This window comes from Ostrea edulis, chromosome 1, assembly GCF_947568905.1.
Source record: "Ostrea edulis chromosome 1, xbOstEdul1.1, whole genome shotgun sequence".
Lineage (NCBI taxonomy): Eukaryota > Metazoa > Mollusca > Bivalvia > Ostreida > Ostreidae > Ostrea > Ostrea edulis.
The window spans coordinates 27,232,009-27,249,384 of NC_079164.1; the positions used below are offsets into that span (position 1 = coordinate 27,232,009).

Genomic DNA, 17,376 nt, shown 5'->3' on the forward strand with positions numbered 1-17,376 from the left:
CAGTTTAAGGATGTAAGATTTCTTTCTGGGTTGTGACAAGTCGGTTTAAGGATGTAAGACTTGTTTCTAGGTTATGACAAATCAGTTTAAGGATGCAAGACTTGTCTCTAGGTTATGAGAGGGAAGTTTAAGGATGTAAGATTTCTTTCTGGGTTGTGACAAGTCGGTTTAAGGATGTAAGAATTGTTTCTAGGTTATGACAAGTCAGTTTAAGGATGTAAGACTTGTTTCTAGGTTATAACAAGTCAGTTGAGGATTAAGACTTGTTTCTGAGTTATGACAATTCAGATTAGAGATGTAAGACTTGATTCTAGGTTATGACAAGTCAGTGTTAGGATGTAAGACTTGTTTCAAAGTCATGACAAGTCGTTTAAGGATTTGAATCTTGTTTTGAAGTGATGAAAAGCCAGCAATTACATTAAACATGTCTCGAGGTTATTGCAAGTCAAGTTAAGGAAACAAGACTTGTTTTAGGTGGTTACAATTTGACTCAAATATAGAAGTCTGTTTTTAGGTTATTTAAGGACTTGTGTTATGCAAGTAAGACATAGCTGCCACAAATGAATATAAAATTAAACATTGAGGCTTCTTTTTATGATATAATGAATCATGTTAAAAGGGGACACATTTCCCCTTTTAATGTAAATTTCATTGTTAAAGTTAATTAAAACACATACCGGTCTCTCAGAATTCATCCAAGACATGCCTAAAAAGAAGGACCTTATGGCCTCGAGGGCAACTTCTTCTAAGTGGAAGAGAAAAGGTGGGCCAGACAGTTTAACTGAACAAAGTGCTACCACAGTTCTGAACGTTGACTATGATAAACTGGTCAATGCTATTCTAAAAAAGTCAGGGCAAATGGCGCAAAATCTATGCTCAGTGTTGGAAGGGATCCCAGAATTCCATCAAGAGGAGGTGCAGTTAGTAGCCAATTCACAAACTCACTCATCAGGTGATGCTGTGAACTCTATATCAGTGGCTCTGAACATTGCAAAATTTATTAACAGTATATTGCATACAGGTGAGCCAGCAACACCCCCTCATAAGTCAGATTCAATTTGTCTAATTGATGGAATTCCTCTTGCTGCTACCATTCCTTATAGGGTAAAGACAAAATCTGGGAGAACCAATTTATTGATCTCCGTCTTATAAAGCAGCGGCAAGAGGAACCAATCTCCTTAAATATTGTGGCAGGTTCCATCACTGTCCAACATAGTTCTTCAAAGAACAAAGTGTCATTGTCTATCCAGCAATGAACAGATGGCTTTTTGATGTCTGCTACCCATTTTGCTTTCATGTATGCTGCTTTATGTAAGAATACTCTTAGGGTGTTGCTGGCCACTGCATGTATTTTCATGCTAGTCATTCCAACAGTTTATTGAAGTTCAGTGTTTTTAGAATGTTCAGAATATTTAGTGCTATGCATTAGCTACTCCGTGTATTTTATTACTAGTATTATACATTTATTTGTAAAACATTTATGACGGTCTCTTACAATTATCTCTCTCATTTTTTTAACCAATTGTCATTGGATTTTATGGCAAAAATTTTAAGGTGCCGCCTTATTTTTTATTTTATTATGTTTGTATTTATCAAGATTTATAAAAATCAGGGAAGTCCCTATGTCATTCTTGTTTAGGTTATCTGAGTTGTAGTTTTGATACTCGGGGATCTCCTTATTATAGGGGTTGTAAATAAGTTGTCAACTTCTTCAATCGTCATTGATAAATGACAATATTCAACCAACAATATGTATTCTATTGTTAATTGCCAAGAAAATTAACAAAGCTGCGGGACATGAGAAAACCGGTTTCATCGAATAGTATTTTATATGCTTATAAAAATGGAGAGCATAAATTAAATTAACACTAGTGTAGTGATGGAAAAGGTCCTTTATTGAAAATGATGAATTTTTTTTTAACTATAATGGGGGATAACGTTAACAGATAATCACACAATGCGAAATGGTATTTCAATATGCTGATCCCATAAAATTACAGATGTACAATATACATATACACATGTATGTATATGCACAACATTACAAACTACATAAACTATACAGCAAAAAGATGACACAAAAATAAATATGTCGATTCATGTACCCACTTGTAAATTGAGATCAAAGTGTTGTGCAACTAACTTCGCGTATACTTAATCTGTAAGAATGTGTACACCATTTCTGAATGAAATGTATCTACTGTTACTAAAGGATATTGAAATCCAGACAATGGTAGCTCTAATAGGTCAAATGATATCTGCATCTTTAAAATGTGATGATTAGATAACTGGCGTTGCGTGCCTTGAGCGCTCTTGTTAATTCCAGCTACAATGTACTACTTTAATTTTCATATCTTATCTTCTGACTTTATACATGCATAATTTTAATCAATCTGCAACCGAGCCATGATTGGATAATGAGAAAAGGATTCAACTTCCCGGTTACTATCTGATAAATTCAAAGCTAAATCTAATACTGTGATCTTCAGCTGGGATACACGGCATCTCAATTAAAGGCAATAAGATTTACTAAACATGCATTGTCTGTTGCGTGCAACAATTATCACCTTTGTGAGCAGTGGCCTATCGGTCATCAGCGGAATTCTTATATTCATTGAATACAGCCTAAACCTCCACCATGATCGACTAGCCACGATGTTCGTGTTCATGACGATAGGTGATTTTATGTATGCCGTTGGTTACATTGTGGGGGATATGCGGTACTATGACCTGTACGAGGAAATTGACAATGTGACCAGTACTAACTGCAGTATACTGTCAGATGATGCCAGCAACGACCTGCTTTGCAAAGGGCAAAGCTTTGTTACAACGTACGCAAGTCTGGTGTCGTTTGCTTGGACCTGTAATTTACTGATCACGCTATATTTATACTACATAGGTCATCACAGACCATCACGGTTAAGGGAGTGGATTATGCACATTGTCGGATGGATTTTACCAGGTATCTCTCTTTCTTTCTCTCTATCAGTATGTATATATCTCTCTCTTGTTTCAATCACAATACATGAGATGTTCACCATTTACAGGTATAATTGTCATTAGCGCGGTATCAGCCGGAGCTCTGGGTGAAGATAGTGCGGAATACAGCGGACCTTGGTGCTGGGTGCGGGACTTTCCATCCAAAGGCGAAAGAATTCTGTGGATGCTTTTTGCGGGGAAATTCTGGGAAATTTTGACCTACATCATTACGTTCGTCATGTTTGTACTCTGCATGAAACGTACAAGTTGTGGCAGAAATGAAGTACGTATATAAAATTATATAATGAATGAAAATAAATTTGTATATATGGGATGCATTTATTCAGTACATGTAGTTAGAGGATATGTAAACTGCGAGAAATCAGTTAATTTGGGTTGCCTGATGAAAGTATCGTCCCGAGTGCGCATGATCCATACTTTGTTGATTTAGGGAGAATTTGAAGCATTTCAATATTCCATTGCTTTACAGTAGTATTCACTTTTCAAAAATGAAAAACATTTGATGCACCTGTTTTATTTATGACTGGTTAGGGCGCTCGCTTCACCTTTCGTATTTCGATTTACAGAACAGAATGCCAGTGAGTATAAATAATAAATGAATACAAGATACTGTAAACCAACTTTTATTCGCGTCTACTTTATTTCGCGATTAACCTGTGGTAAACTGGTTTGCGGCGAATAATTTTCGCGATCTATCCTTTTTCATTACAGATGACAGACATTCAAGGACTGCTTCACGACGAGAATTATTTGCGATGATGATATTTTCGCTAATCTCTAAAAAATTTCGCACGCGAATAAAAGTTCGTTTACAGCAAGTGGATATACGCTTGGTATATTTATTCAGTAGTTAGACCATAAGAACATATCAAGTATCCTGCGGCAGCCTATCCCTGTTGATTTCATTTGGGATGTCTGGTGTATATATCGACCTAAGCAAGCATTACTCACACTACTTTGTTGAATTAAAAACAATATTCGACGAAAAATATGCCGCATTTTCATAGTTCAATATTCACATTGCAGAGTATCAAATATTAAAATCCCGCATTAGACACATGAAAACAAAAGTACGTACCATCTATCCTTCTGTGTTTAGTAAACCAGAAGTGATAAAAGAATTACGCGGTTGAGTTAAGGCTTTCCCCATAAAATTTTTAATACCAGTGCTGTACACAAATATACTTTACCGCACTGGCATATTGCACGACGTCACAATGAAAAATACGTCATGACGAAGGTCATGACGTACATATCTACAATCCTTTTGTGGTTGGAAATGTCAAAATATTGTTTCGTTATTTACCACCGCTGTCAAACGGTAAACTGCAATCGCGTAAAAGTTTCTGTCAAATGGGTTATATTAATTCTCTTTGATATTGAAAAAGTTTCAATTTCTTCTTTATATAGCATACATGCTAAAGTAATATCCATATTATACTGTGATCTTGATATCGCCCCTAATCTACACGTATAGTTACTTTCACAATGGACTCATTTGCATAAACAGGGTTTCCGTACATAAAAATTTCATCATTGGCACGACACCCCGAGGATGTTTGATTTATGTGACATGTGAACTTCAGTGCCAAAGGAAAGTTAGGAGAGCAAGTTCTGGCTTCAACAGAAAATATGTTTTTCAGGCTAGATTCAACTTCGTATGAGCAAAAATCGCTGCATCTTGCATATTCAATACACAATATTAGACATGTTACAAGTCACAATAAACTTGCTCTCAGCACTTTTCAAATTAAGAAATTAATATGCTTTGAAGTTATATTAACTTCAACTTGCATTGATATCTGGATATCGTGCCAATTCAACGATTTATACATACACGATACGTTTTTATCTTGTTTGATCACGTGACACAGAGTTGATGTAGAGACTGTCGGTCTGGTGAAAAATGTATAAGAGGTCAATATGCACTTAATGATATATAAATATTGTTTTTGTATAAAACGGTTGTGTTTACAGAATTTGTCACAAATTGATCTGTTTATTAACGCTTTTTTTTCTGACATATTTATATGGCCCTACTTAACACAATTGCGTAGATAGCTTACATGAGGAATATGTTTTGGTTCCAGCTAACAAAACTTGTAACAACATTGTCTTTGTTTGTATAAGGCTCAATATTACAACTGTATTTTAAACGAACTTGGCATTAATTCCACTTTTGGTAATCATGCATATACTACAACTGCTCTTTCAAAATATGAAATTCTTCAAAACCATGCTTCAGTTTTAGACACATTTAATATTCCTGTCAATGGGTCGAATGAATATGAGCTACCATACCTATACTGGATTCCTAAACTACACAAAAACCCTTACAAACAAAGATACATTGCTGGATCCAGTAAGTGCTCTACCAAGCCCCTATCTTTGCTCCTCACGAAAATGTTAACCACTGTGAAGGAGAAACTTCAAACTTACTGTGCGATTACATATGCCAGAAGTGGTGTTAATCAAATGTGGATTCTAAAAAACTTTTAGTAAACTTGAAAACGCAGAATTTTCCCCAAATCAATAACATTAAAACCTATGACTTTTCAACACTATACACGACCATTCCTCACGATAAATTAAAGACTAGACTTTTTGACATCATAGACAGTTGCTTCTTCAACAAAAACGGAAAACGGAAATATTCATATGTAGTGATCAGTCATTCAAAAACTTACTTTGTTAAACACCACTCTGATTCCTAGAACAAGTACTCTGAAGTTGAAATAAGAAATATGCTAGAGTTCCTCATTGACAATATCTTCATGGTCTTTGGTGATCAGGTCTTCCAACAGTCTGTTGGAATTCCCATGGACACGAATTGTGCTCCTTTGTTAGCTGACCTGTTTTTATATTCATATGAAGCAGAATTTATTCAAAAACTTCTACGTGAGAAGAAAAAATCTCTCGCTGTGGCCTTCAATTCGACTTTTAGATATATCGATGACGTTTTGTCTATTAACAATGATAGCTTTCATTCATATGTCAATTTGATATATCCCTGTGAACTCGAAATAAAGGACACCACAGAGTCGTCCACTTCTGCTTCATACTTAGATATTTTATTGGAAGTAGACATTAACGGCAAACTGACAACTCAACTGTATGACAAACGGGATGATTTCAGCTTCTCCATCGTCAACTTCCCATATTTATGTAGCAATATTCCATTATCACCTGCATATGGTGTTTATATATCTCAACTGATTCGATATGTAATAGCTTGTTCTGCGTATAGTCAGTTTGTAAATCGAGGTAAGCTACTGACAAACAAGTTGATGGTACAGGGGTTTCTCAATTGAAGTAAGCATTTCGCAAATTCTATGGTCGTTATAACGATCTAGTTCGTCAGTACAACCTCGCATTGGGTCAAATGCTGTCTGACGTGTTTCATACCGATTGTTAAGCCGTTCTTGGCACACTGATTTTGATTGCGGATAACTCCGTTTACCTGATCAGGATATAGGGCTCACGGCGGGTGTGACCGGTCAACAGGGGATGCTTACTCCTCCTAGGCACCTGATCCCACCTCTGGTGTGTCCAGGGGTCCGTGTTTGCCCAACTATCTATTTTGTATTGCTTATAAGAGTTATGAGATTGATCGCTGTTCGTTCCCTTCACCTTACATTGCAGACATTATAAGCACGTGATGTACCTGTTTTATCTATATACTACTCAAAATTTGATAAGGATCACTAGGTTATATGTGTGTAATTTACCACTAACATAACAAAAGACATAAATTTGACTCAGAAACGTGTTTACTCAGGTTATGAATGAAAATTCATGAATGGCATGAACATTTATCAATAAGGAATGCTTGAAATCTGATAACAACACCAAAAGGCATTTCATTACAAAAAGTTAACAGCAAACCAGAGAAAGAATTACACAGTTTTTGGGAATAGTCCATCATTACACTTAGTCGATGAAGTGTCAATACCGGGTATGGCCTCCCCTTGCATCAATGACGGCTTGAAAACGTCGAGCCATGCTGTCAATAGGCACCTGAATGTTTCCAATGGGAAGGTTGTTCCACTCTTCCACGAGGGCGTTTTCGAGCTCTGCCAAAGTCGTGGGTTGTGGTCTACAGCGTGAACGGGCAACCTGCAGCATGTTCCATACATGCTCAATCGGGTTTAAGTCCGGCGAGCGCTCTGGCCAGTCCATACGGACAATTGTCTCCTGCTGAAGTTACTGCTCCACCACCCTGGCGCGATGAGGACGGGCGTTATCATCCATCAGGATGAACTCAGGGCCAACAGCACCAGAGTAGGGTCTGACGTAAACATCGTGGATCTCATCCCGGAACCGCACCCCCGTCATTGTTCCTCTCTCCAGGAGATGAAGACCTGTTCTTCCATCCCTGCTGATTCCACCCCAGACCATGAAGGAACCACCACCATAACAGTCATGTTCACTGATGTTAGCATTATGGAAACGTTCACGTTGTCGTCGCCACACTCGGTGCCTCCTGTCTGTAAATTCCAAACAATACCTGGACTCATCGGTGAACAGAACTTGAACCCAATCGTTCTGTGTCCAAGTGACATGATCTTCAGCCAGTGCAATCGCTCCCGCCGGTGTCGAACAGTCAGAGGGACTCGAACACATGCCCTTCTCGAGTTGAGACCTGCATTATGAAGCCGATTCCGTATCGTCTGAGTGGACACATTCACCCCCGAGGCGCTCAGGAGATCGTTACGTAGGCTGGTTGCTGTCCAGAAGGGATGACGTCGTGCCAGAAGAGCCACAAAATGGTCTTGGCGTTGGGTTGTCGAGCTCTGACGTCCACCCCTATGTCGGTGTGCTGCTGTACCAACAGTTTGATGTCGGTTCCAGGCCCTGTTTACAACGCTTTGGCTGACGTTTAGTGCATTTGCAACGTCACGTTGTTAATTGCCAGCGTCAAGCATTCCAATACATCTGCCCAGTTGTTCTGTCGTCAGGCAACGCCTTACACGTTGACGGGGTATTGAGTTGATAAAAGTAGTGTAAACACTCAAGGGAGTTTGAAATTTTAGAAAGAATCAGACACCGATGCCTAAGTGAAAATCGTGCAATGGTAGCAAAAGCATAAACTAATGAGAAACGCATTTCCCATGGCATGAAATGCACGTGCAAGTTTGTTGAAGACGTTTTTGATTTCACTTGGACACAATATTGCCAGTTATGCAGTTATTAATTTTTTAAACAGAAAAATATTTATGATTCTTATCAAATTTTGAGTAGTATATATTACTGGTTAGGGGGCGCTTGCTTCTCAAGCAATGTTTCAAACCAAGGATGTGTTCCGAGAATGGTATTAATGCACTTACACTTGTTCAAATCAAAACTTGTATTAATTGAATGTTTTACAGTAAGACGAGATACAGACACAGCATAAAAGTGATCTTTTTAGTACATGTTGTTTATTGGCATTTATTGGGTTAGGATTTTACAAACCCCTATATTCCAACCTAACCAGTGGATGTTGGGTATTTTATAGGTAAAACTATATAATAATAACCTCCTAATACATTATATTGATTGTAAAGGATTGTTTTGACCCTGTCGTTTACTTCCTTTAAACGGAATCCTCGTTTTTCATTTTAGGAATATCAGGATGATGTAGAAATACCGAGATTTTGCTATGCGTGGATAATTTTGATGGTCACCCGTTGCTTTGGCACAGCCCGTTTCTTCTTATATGTGTCTGATGTACAAGTTAGCGATAAGGCAAATGAATGGCTGTTGAATCTACAAAGTTTTGGAGATGGCAGTTTGGCGTTTGTGAATTTTATATTTTATCTGTTCACTAACCCCCCTTTTGTACGAAAGTATTGGAATCGAATCTTGGCCTGGAACAGAAATGGTGATAGGACAATGTTAATATTGTAGAGGGTGATTCAAATGGATTGGATATATTGCCACATAAAAATAGATATACGAAACTTAATTTCCAGATGCAGCAAGTAATACAACAAATCATAAATTGTAAACCTTTATTGAATAAATGAGAGCAATTACAATTTATGGCGAGTATTTGTCACAATCTATTTATACATTGTGTAGATTACCCCAGCGAAACCCAGAGAATCACCAATTGCCTGAAAGGCCACCGGCCTTCAAGTGGCAGAAGGTGCAACCACGGGTAACCGTGATGAGCGAGACCTCTTGGTACCGTAAAAAGAGAGAATACCACATACATGTATGAAGAGGAAATCAAGTACTGGGTCTGTTCCTCACTCTACCCTGCATCCCTAGTGTCATACACAGGGGTAAGCCACAAAACTTGCCCTTGGTACCTCAAGGGTCAAGCCGGCCCCTAAGGTAAACAAACGTGATCCCTAGTCTGAGGGTGGAATACCCAGAGTTTAGAGCCAGATATAGGCGAAATCCTCCATCGTGGTAATCCCCTAGTTCTGCCAATACAAGTTCACCTGCCAAAACCGCGTTAAGATGCCTCCCTCCGGGACGATTATTAACGCTATAGGCAGACCATTAGACAATCCCGTTATCCGGACTACTGTTGACTTTCCTGTGAAACTTGGTATTAGTATAACACGCCTACATGACACGTGCATGTAAAATCAAAAGCATATTAAAACAATCTAATATAATAAGTGTACGTCACTGACTTCCATCTGCCCCATTGTTTGATTACTACATCTGGGATATCCCTCATCACTGCCCTGCTGCTGCCCCAATTCGAAATGAGTGATCCCTAAATTACCCATTGTTTATGTTTTTAAGGTTTTGGCCAAAAATAGATGCAAACTGATATCAGGGGATTGTCATCGTAGTGGATTAATAATTGGCTGAAATATTGTCGTTTCTTACCACTAAGAATTTAGCCAATGAAGTGACAAGAAAAGCTGGGTTCTAATAAACATAAGGTTGTAGACTGGCCCAATTCCTTTGTTTTGGACTGTCGAATTTTCAACTTTACCTGTCTGCACATTAAGTCCCCCACAATGTCAACGTCGCTACGCCGTAGCGGTCTTGGGTCATAAAAATTTAGTGACTTGGTAGTTAATTCCCCTACACGCAGAAATCCAAAGAAAACTAAGCAAAATGCTGTCCTAAACAGATCAACCTCATAAACATGAAGCACAAACCTTGTTCAGAGCTGGTAGTAATTGTTCTACAATACTTAAAGTAATTGGGGTCCTTGTATCCAGAATTTGGGAACTTCTTTCGGCACCCTCTAACAACTTAGTAACTATAAATGACTTGGTAACATCATTGAGACCTTGGGTATGACAAACCCGATATCGTGTATGTCCTATTGGATGCTGGTGTGCGATTTTTGGTGGACATATAAGCTATGAATTGCAGTATGTGATCCAAAGGTGCCGGTCATGTCAATTGTAAGGTAAATAGATATCTGAAATGGTTAAAACTTTCAACGACTGCCTTATAAATGTGCCATGCATTCTCTGTCATTGAAGCTTTCAAGAGCCCCTGGTGGTCTCGACTGTCAAACCTGCCATATATTTGGGGGTTGGAGATGGTGATGGATTTGCATGTGTAGTCAAAGCCCGAAAGCGGTTCCACTGACAACGAGAAATAGAATCTGCTATTGCATTAGATTTAGTGTTAATGTACTGAACTCTAAAGTTTATGTGAAAGCGTAGCATGTGCAGTGTCAGTTTTCTTACTAATGTCATGACTTCAGGAGATTTCGAAGATTTGTTTTATTAATTATATGTGCTACTGCCTGATTATCAACATGAAACAATGTATTATATTGTTTATTTCCAAACGCAGTACTGCTTATAGGTTGCAAATACATGCAACATATATTACAATAATAACATAAGTGAAAAAGACATCAATAAGTTATAATAATAATTTTAAGCACAAAATAGAGCATGTGTCTTAAATATAAAGGACATGTTTCTTTATGTTGAGGATAAATCTATTTATGTTGTGGCCTCTAAATTTCAGAATAGGTCCTCAGTACCCCCTTGCCTATCGAAAGAGGCGATTAAATGGGAGGGTCCTTCGGATGAGACCGCAAAAACCGAGGTCCAATATCACAGCAGGTGTGGCACGATAAAGATCCCTCCCTGCTCAATGGCCATAAGCGCCGAGCATAAGCCTTAATTTTTCAGCCCTTCACCAGCAGCGGTGACGTATCCATATGAGTGAAATATTTTAGAGCAGGGCGATAAACAATATTCAATCAATCAATCTAACTTCAGTTTACAAGCTTTATATAAAAAATTCCCAAAACTACACATAACACTTACATTTGTATTTGAGTACAGTTGTAATAATTTATACATTATACGGGTTTTCATAATAATATTAATCAATAGATATTTTCTTAGTTTTTCATATAAAGGACAAATAAATATAAAATGATATTCTTCTTCAATATATCTATTTGTACATAATTCAAACGTTATATTACACTCAGGTATATCAACATATCCCCCTCTTTCAAATTCGAACTTGTGAGAGGACAATTTAAATTTAGTTGTACATTGCATATATTGAACTGGAATCGGTTTTGTTAAATGAGGTTGCAGATATTATCCTATTAGCTAGTTGGGGACCCCTGGCAGACAAAGCCACCATTACTGGAAAGAGCTCTAAAAATATCATGTTGCTTAATCTACCTGCTTCTGACCAATGTTGTGGCCATCTACCATAGGCCCATTTGTTCTGAAAGAAAATTTCAAAGTCACCAGAAGACCCACCTGAACTATCTGTAAAAAACTGAAGTGTGTCGTTAGCAACCCAAATCCTTTATGAGACTAAAGTCGCTCCATTGTAATGATTTAAGTAGCAGTCCACGTAAGAATCATGCAGAATGAAAAAAAAAGTGGCACAGCTATAAATTTAAAATCTCTTGAAAAATTTTGAAGAAAATCATGTTTTGAACTTGATCCAATAAAAAATTTCACCTTGAATCCTTCTTAAGATTTTTAATCGACTGAAAGGATATTCGGTTTCAAAAATATTTTCCCGTTGTTTTCTTTATAAAGAGCACTAATGAAAATGGTCATTAAAATTAATTATCGGACACTCTGTCATTAAAGATTAATATATACATAAAGTAAATAATATGGACAGTAAAAGAAATAACAAACATCATTTGGAAACATGTTTACAAATTAGTTACAGATTTTTAAAAACTACGTACGATCTAGCAGATTGACGATTTTATTATCTCCCTTTGCTAACTCTTTAGTGTTAAAGATACGATTGTTTGGGGAAACATAACAACATGTCATACGAGTTGGCGGTTTGAAGACAGACGATGCCGTTTTGAAACATTTCTTTATGGACAAATACTCCATGTGAAGAGGTTTCAAAGACAGTTTATGTGAATGACTATAAGAAATCGGTAGCTAGATATTTATGCTCCTTAAACAATCACATTGCGGGAAATCCATGACGCAAGGCCCACCTGCCCCTGTGTCTATTTTCACAATTACACGTTGGACTTTTTCGGGGTTGTTTCATATCATCAGAGTTCTTTGGAGTGGATGTGGAATACTACCAGATCACTCGGTCAGTTGTATTGGATATACGAACCGGATATGGGCACATATCATAACATTCGGGATGAGCAACATGCTTGTGGGAAAATGCTGTGGCCAGTATGGGTGGCGGTGCAGGTAAGTTTATATGAATAAATCATAAATGTGTATTGGTTACTTAAGCTAATTTCACCATACTTTATTTCAATCATTCTTTTGCTTTGGACCATAAATAATCTGTCGACTAATGAATGAATAGTATCAGTGTGTGTGGGGGGGGGGGGGGGGTGAAAAGTTCAAAACTATATGTAAAAAATATTATACATGTACTTTAAAATGTAGGCCATTTTAGAAACACTTCTGTTTTCCCTCTACCAACCAGTGGTTGAAAGTAACTTTTTATTTCATAGGCTAAAATCAAAACACATCAGCTAAATTGAAACTATTAAATGAATCATTGCTCTTTGTTCATGTTATTTCAATGAATGATTCAACAACCCCACCCCATGATTACTGAACCTGGTGAGTCAACAGTTACACATTGTTTAGATAAGTCAATGACATATGCCATATGGTGATATGTTGGAGTATCTTGATCCTCACAACTCTAATCTAACACATGTACTGCAGGTTCAAATTTCATAACACATCAGGATTGTTACTAGGGCTTTTTAAAGATAAGCCCCAGACTCATGGTTTATGAGCAGCTTCAATCCCATGAAAATTCACAAGTCCCATGAATTTTTGTGAGTCCTTTTTGTATCTGATTTTTGAGAAAAGTACAAATGTTGATTCCACATAGTTGTTAATCATGATGTCATCACAGTGGGAATTCAAAATTAATGATTTTTTAGTTTTTTAGCCATGGAATAATAATTAAAATAGGAAACACTATTTGTGACACCTGATTCCATATCAAAATTCTTTTAATTTTCTTATATTACCAGTATAGATGCATTTTTTAAAATCCAATCACAACCCACATACTTGAAAATACATATTAAAAGTGCTCTTCATTAGCTAATTTTTATCACATCAAATATGAAGACCTCAAGGATCTATTTTAGTTAATTTTGCATAAGATGAACAATTTCAAACGTAATTTTTAATCAAATGAATATTTCTTATCAGTAAAAATGTATCGGATGTAATGATTTAGCACAGGTCTTTTAACCAAAAGTCTATAGCTTACCTGATCACCATTTTTCTGTGATCATAATGTCTGTTATACTTGTTGTCTACATAATTTGGTAACTTGTGAACTTGATTGAAAATTGAATTATTGACACCTCAGCAGGTATCGAGATCATTGCCATCACCACAAATTGATAGTTGGTAGTTCAGCTTCATTGAATGAAATATATTTACTTAAATTTCAGTATACAAGGAATCTATTCACTGAAATTCCAAGAAGATTCCATGACTTGCTTGCCATACAACAAACAACAGATTATGGACATGATTCCTAGAATTAGAACTTGAATGGGTCAGACTTGAATACATGCAAAATCATGTAACAACATTAAAGGTATACATCATAATATCTGCTTTGCATGTATGAAAATGAAAAACCGTTGTCATTGTAAATATACACATGCATATATTTACATGTAATATATGTATTGTTCAGGTTGTTATATTGTCCTGTATATGTGAGTTGGAATATTAATTAAGTTTGCACCCGTCAGTCACACCAATTGCTTGGTTGACAACAAACTTGGCATACTGATAAACAACAGAGCAGATTATCCTATTTACCTCACCTGAGTTGAACATTTTAGTGAGCCTTTGTCTGTCTGTCCATCTGTTTGTAGACTTTTCAAAATTTAATCTTTTCTACAACCACTGAGCCATTGTCAGTCAATCTAGCAAAAATCATCCTTGAGAAAAGGGGATTCAAGCTTGTTTAAATTAAATGAAGGGTCATGCTTCCTTCAAAGGGGGGATAATCAAGAAATATGGAATCATTCCAATTTGTGGATTATCTAGATTTTTAGTTGAGATCTAATATCATGAATATGGTTTCTGTAGATTGAATCATTTTATAAATTGTGTATTTCATTGTGATTTGAAAGTTGAGGGATAAAGGTACCCCACAATTTGTATAAATTGAATCCCCATGAAAAAAAATTCAACCTCATTTCTAAGTCCAATCTCATACTAGGGGTTACTCTTATTTTTTGTTTAGCCTTTTTAATACCCACTGTAGCATCAATAACCCACCTAATAAAAGCTCTACCTGGTGCAACAACCTGACATACAAAGTTAAGTGAACCTTTTAAGGACTACAGCTCCTGTAATGTCAGTTTTACATCATGTAACGTTGTTTGTAGTTGACTACACAGTTAAGTTAATTTGTCCTTAGGAAGGCGCATCTGCATCGTTGGTGTATAAAATTCAATCTCTAAAATTGTTAAACATGTAGTCAGCTCAACAGTCTTGTCATCAGCTGTGTGAACCCCAATTGCACACAAACCCCATGTTCCGTCTCCTGACTTGCACCCAAACAAAAAGTCATCTAAATAATGACTAATATAGGAATTGAATGATTTTTTTTACAGAGCAACCAGGAATGTGCTAAATCGGTTAAATAAATTCGGAACCAAATGACAAACATTTGTCGAAGTTGCAGTTGTTATTGCATTTAATGCCTAAAAGGTCAAAATCACCTGGGTATATAAGTAGCAGACGAAAGGCACTCTTAAGGTCGGTTTTGGCCAGCAATGCATTAGATCCCGGTGTTTGAATCATGGGGATCGCTTCGTCAATATCGGAATATTTAACAGTACAAATGTCTCGATCAATGTGATAATTAAGCGAGTTATATTGTGGGTAAGACAGGTGGTGAATTGATCTGAAATTGCCATCCTTTTTAGGTACGAGACCCACTGGCGAAAAGTGGGGAGTGGGACATCTGTAGAAAGACCTGCTACCCTACCCAAGGCTACTTTTGTTTTGTTTTCTCTTCAACCAATTGAGGTGCCTCTTGTGCAGAATTTAAATTATTTGATACCCTAAATTGTCTAGGCCCCGAATAATGCAATGAAAAACCAATCCTAAAACCAGTCAAAAGTTGTTGTCTTTCGAGTTCAAAGAGGTAAGATTCCAGTTCAATTGATAATTGATGGTAATTGATAGGTGTGGCAGCTAAGCTATACAAGTTGGACTGTCCCTTTTTATTTACCCATGGAACAGTTGATTTGGGAATGCCTCCCCCCCCCCCCCGATAATACACTTTACATCTGTGTCAAAACTTGCAGTGGTTATGAGAGCAGGATCCCTTATTGAATACTTAACAAGTGCCACGTGGTTTTAGTGTTTTCTTTGACCCATGGTCAGACTTTGTGCTTGACCCTTCCCTCTGGGTACCAACTCCAAATCGCGGAGTTTTTGTTCCAGCCCACCCCTGACGAGATGCATTATTACTACCCGCAGTGTTAGTACCCGCAAGTTGTAAAGGTTGACTTGGTGCTACGTTAACATACATCACCCACAACTCGTGATCAGAAACCCCCAGGATGATGTTCCTCTTGAGATGATATTGTTCGTCGTAACTAGCCTACCCCGAATGGCAGATAATCGTATATTGTGCAAATATCTTAGCATATCTTGGGTTTTGTCTGGAAAGTTTTCCAGATATATGGACATATAAATGATAAATGTAGTAGTCCAAGCTTGTATGTTATATATAGGGTTTAAATGCTGTTTCTTAATAACTAGTTGACCATTTTTATTACTATTTTGCCATCAGTGCGTAGGTCCCCATCGTCGGAAATCCACGGTTGATTACGCTTCGTTCCTCTTTCCATCGTCCGTGGGTCCATTCATTCCTACTCGCTTGTTCTCACGAATATATATTTAAAAATATTGTACAATCAAAGTAATCATAATAGTAACCGAACTCTTCTGTTTTTAAAATTAGCATTAACACAACTTTGCTTTTACAACAATTGTATACCGAAATTGGGCTGAAAGCGTCTTGTTGATTTGACAAATTCGCTGAGAGTATACTATGAGCGACCAATCAAATTGCCTTATTAATTACTCATGAGAACGAGCGAGTAGGAATGAATGGACCTACGGGTGATGGAAAGAGGAACGAAGCGTAATCAACCGTGGGTTTTCGACGATGGTAGGTCCCGAGCCTGATTTAACAGCAATGCCAGGTCAATATAACCACCCACCCAAATTTTCTCGCAAATGGACCGAGGCATGTGAGTACCTATAGGGTCACAAATGCTGATATCTACTGGGGGCGACTAACTTGAATATGTTCCTCTAGAGCGAGACCCCCAACACGTGATTGACTTAAAACCCACGTCCCACTGATTTCTGACATTAAAACTAGTATCTATAATGTCTATCAAAGTCTATTATCGTACCTGTGCTCAGTGTACTGGTTATAGTCTCGATATGTGCATTTCCACGCATTTGCAGTAGGCATATTGCCCGCCTCTACAAAAGGGGATGGGGATGGGTGGTACAAGGTTACAAGAGTTACTGCATCTGTCCAGTAATTAAAAGCATTTATCGAAGATTGATTCATTCTATCGTGTTTAACCTCTCTCGAGATTTTTTTTCACTCATATGGGGACGTCACCAAGACCGGTGAAGGCTTCAAATGTAGGCCTTTGCCCGGCGCCTACGGCCATTGAGCAGTGACGGTTCTTTAGCGTATCGCACCTACTGTGATCAAGGACATTCGTTTTTAAGGTCGTATCTGAAGACCCATGACATTCACAGCTGATGCCGAGCGTTTGGCGATGGAACTGTTAGTATTTGTTTTAAAGGCTTCGTTCTGTCACGACCAGGATTTGAACCCCGGCCTTCCGCATGTGGGGCGAACGCTCTAACCTCTAGACAACCGCGGCAAGACAGTTATTGATAAATG

General features: G+C 37.6%; 1 protein-coding gene across 3 annotated transcripts; it reads left to right on the forward strand.

Annotated features, from left to right (window-relative positions):
• The first annotated feature begins 247 nt into the window (after positions 1 to 247).
• On the forward strand, positions 248 to 9,024 carry LOC125663856 (G-protein coupled receptor 157-like). Of its 3 annotated transcripts, none has more exons than XM_048896267.2 (4): positions 248 to 2,962; positions 3,048 to 3,262; positions 3,532 to 3,578; positions 8,605 to 9,024. In XM_048896267.2, the coding sequence occupies exons 1-4, from the start codon at positions 2,536 to 2,538 to the stop codon at positions 8,621 to 8,623; spliced, it is 708 nt and encodes a 235-aa protein (XP_048752224.2). In that variant the 5' UTR covers positions 248 to 2,535; the 3' UTR covers positions 8,624 to 9,024. The 3 variants fall into 3 exon arrangements, with proteins under 3 accessions (XP_048752224.2, XP_048752222.2, XP_048752223.2); XM_048896265.2 differs by having other exon boundaries at positions 3,567 to 3,578; XM_048896266.2 differs by lacking the exon at positions 3,532 to 3,578.
• The last annotated feature ends 8,352 nt before the right edge of the window (positions 9,025 to 17,376 follow it).

Excerpts from the sequence above, each read along its gene's own strand:
- LOC125663856 (XM_048896265.2), top strand. The coding sequence starts at position 2,536 with ATGCATTGTCTGTTGCGTGCAACAATTATCACCTTTGTGAGCAGTGGC. Across the intron at positions 2,963-3,047 it reads TGTCGGATGGATTTTACCAG|GTATAATTGTCATTAGCGCG; the intron begins GTATCTCTCTTT and ends CACCATTTACAG.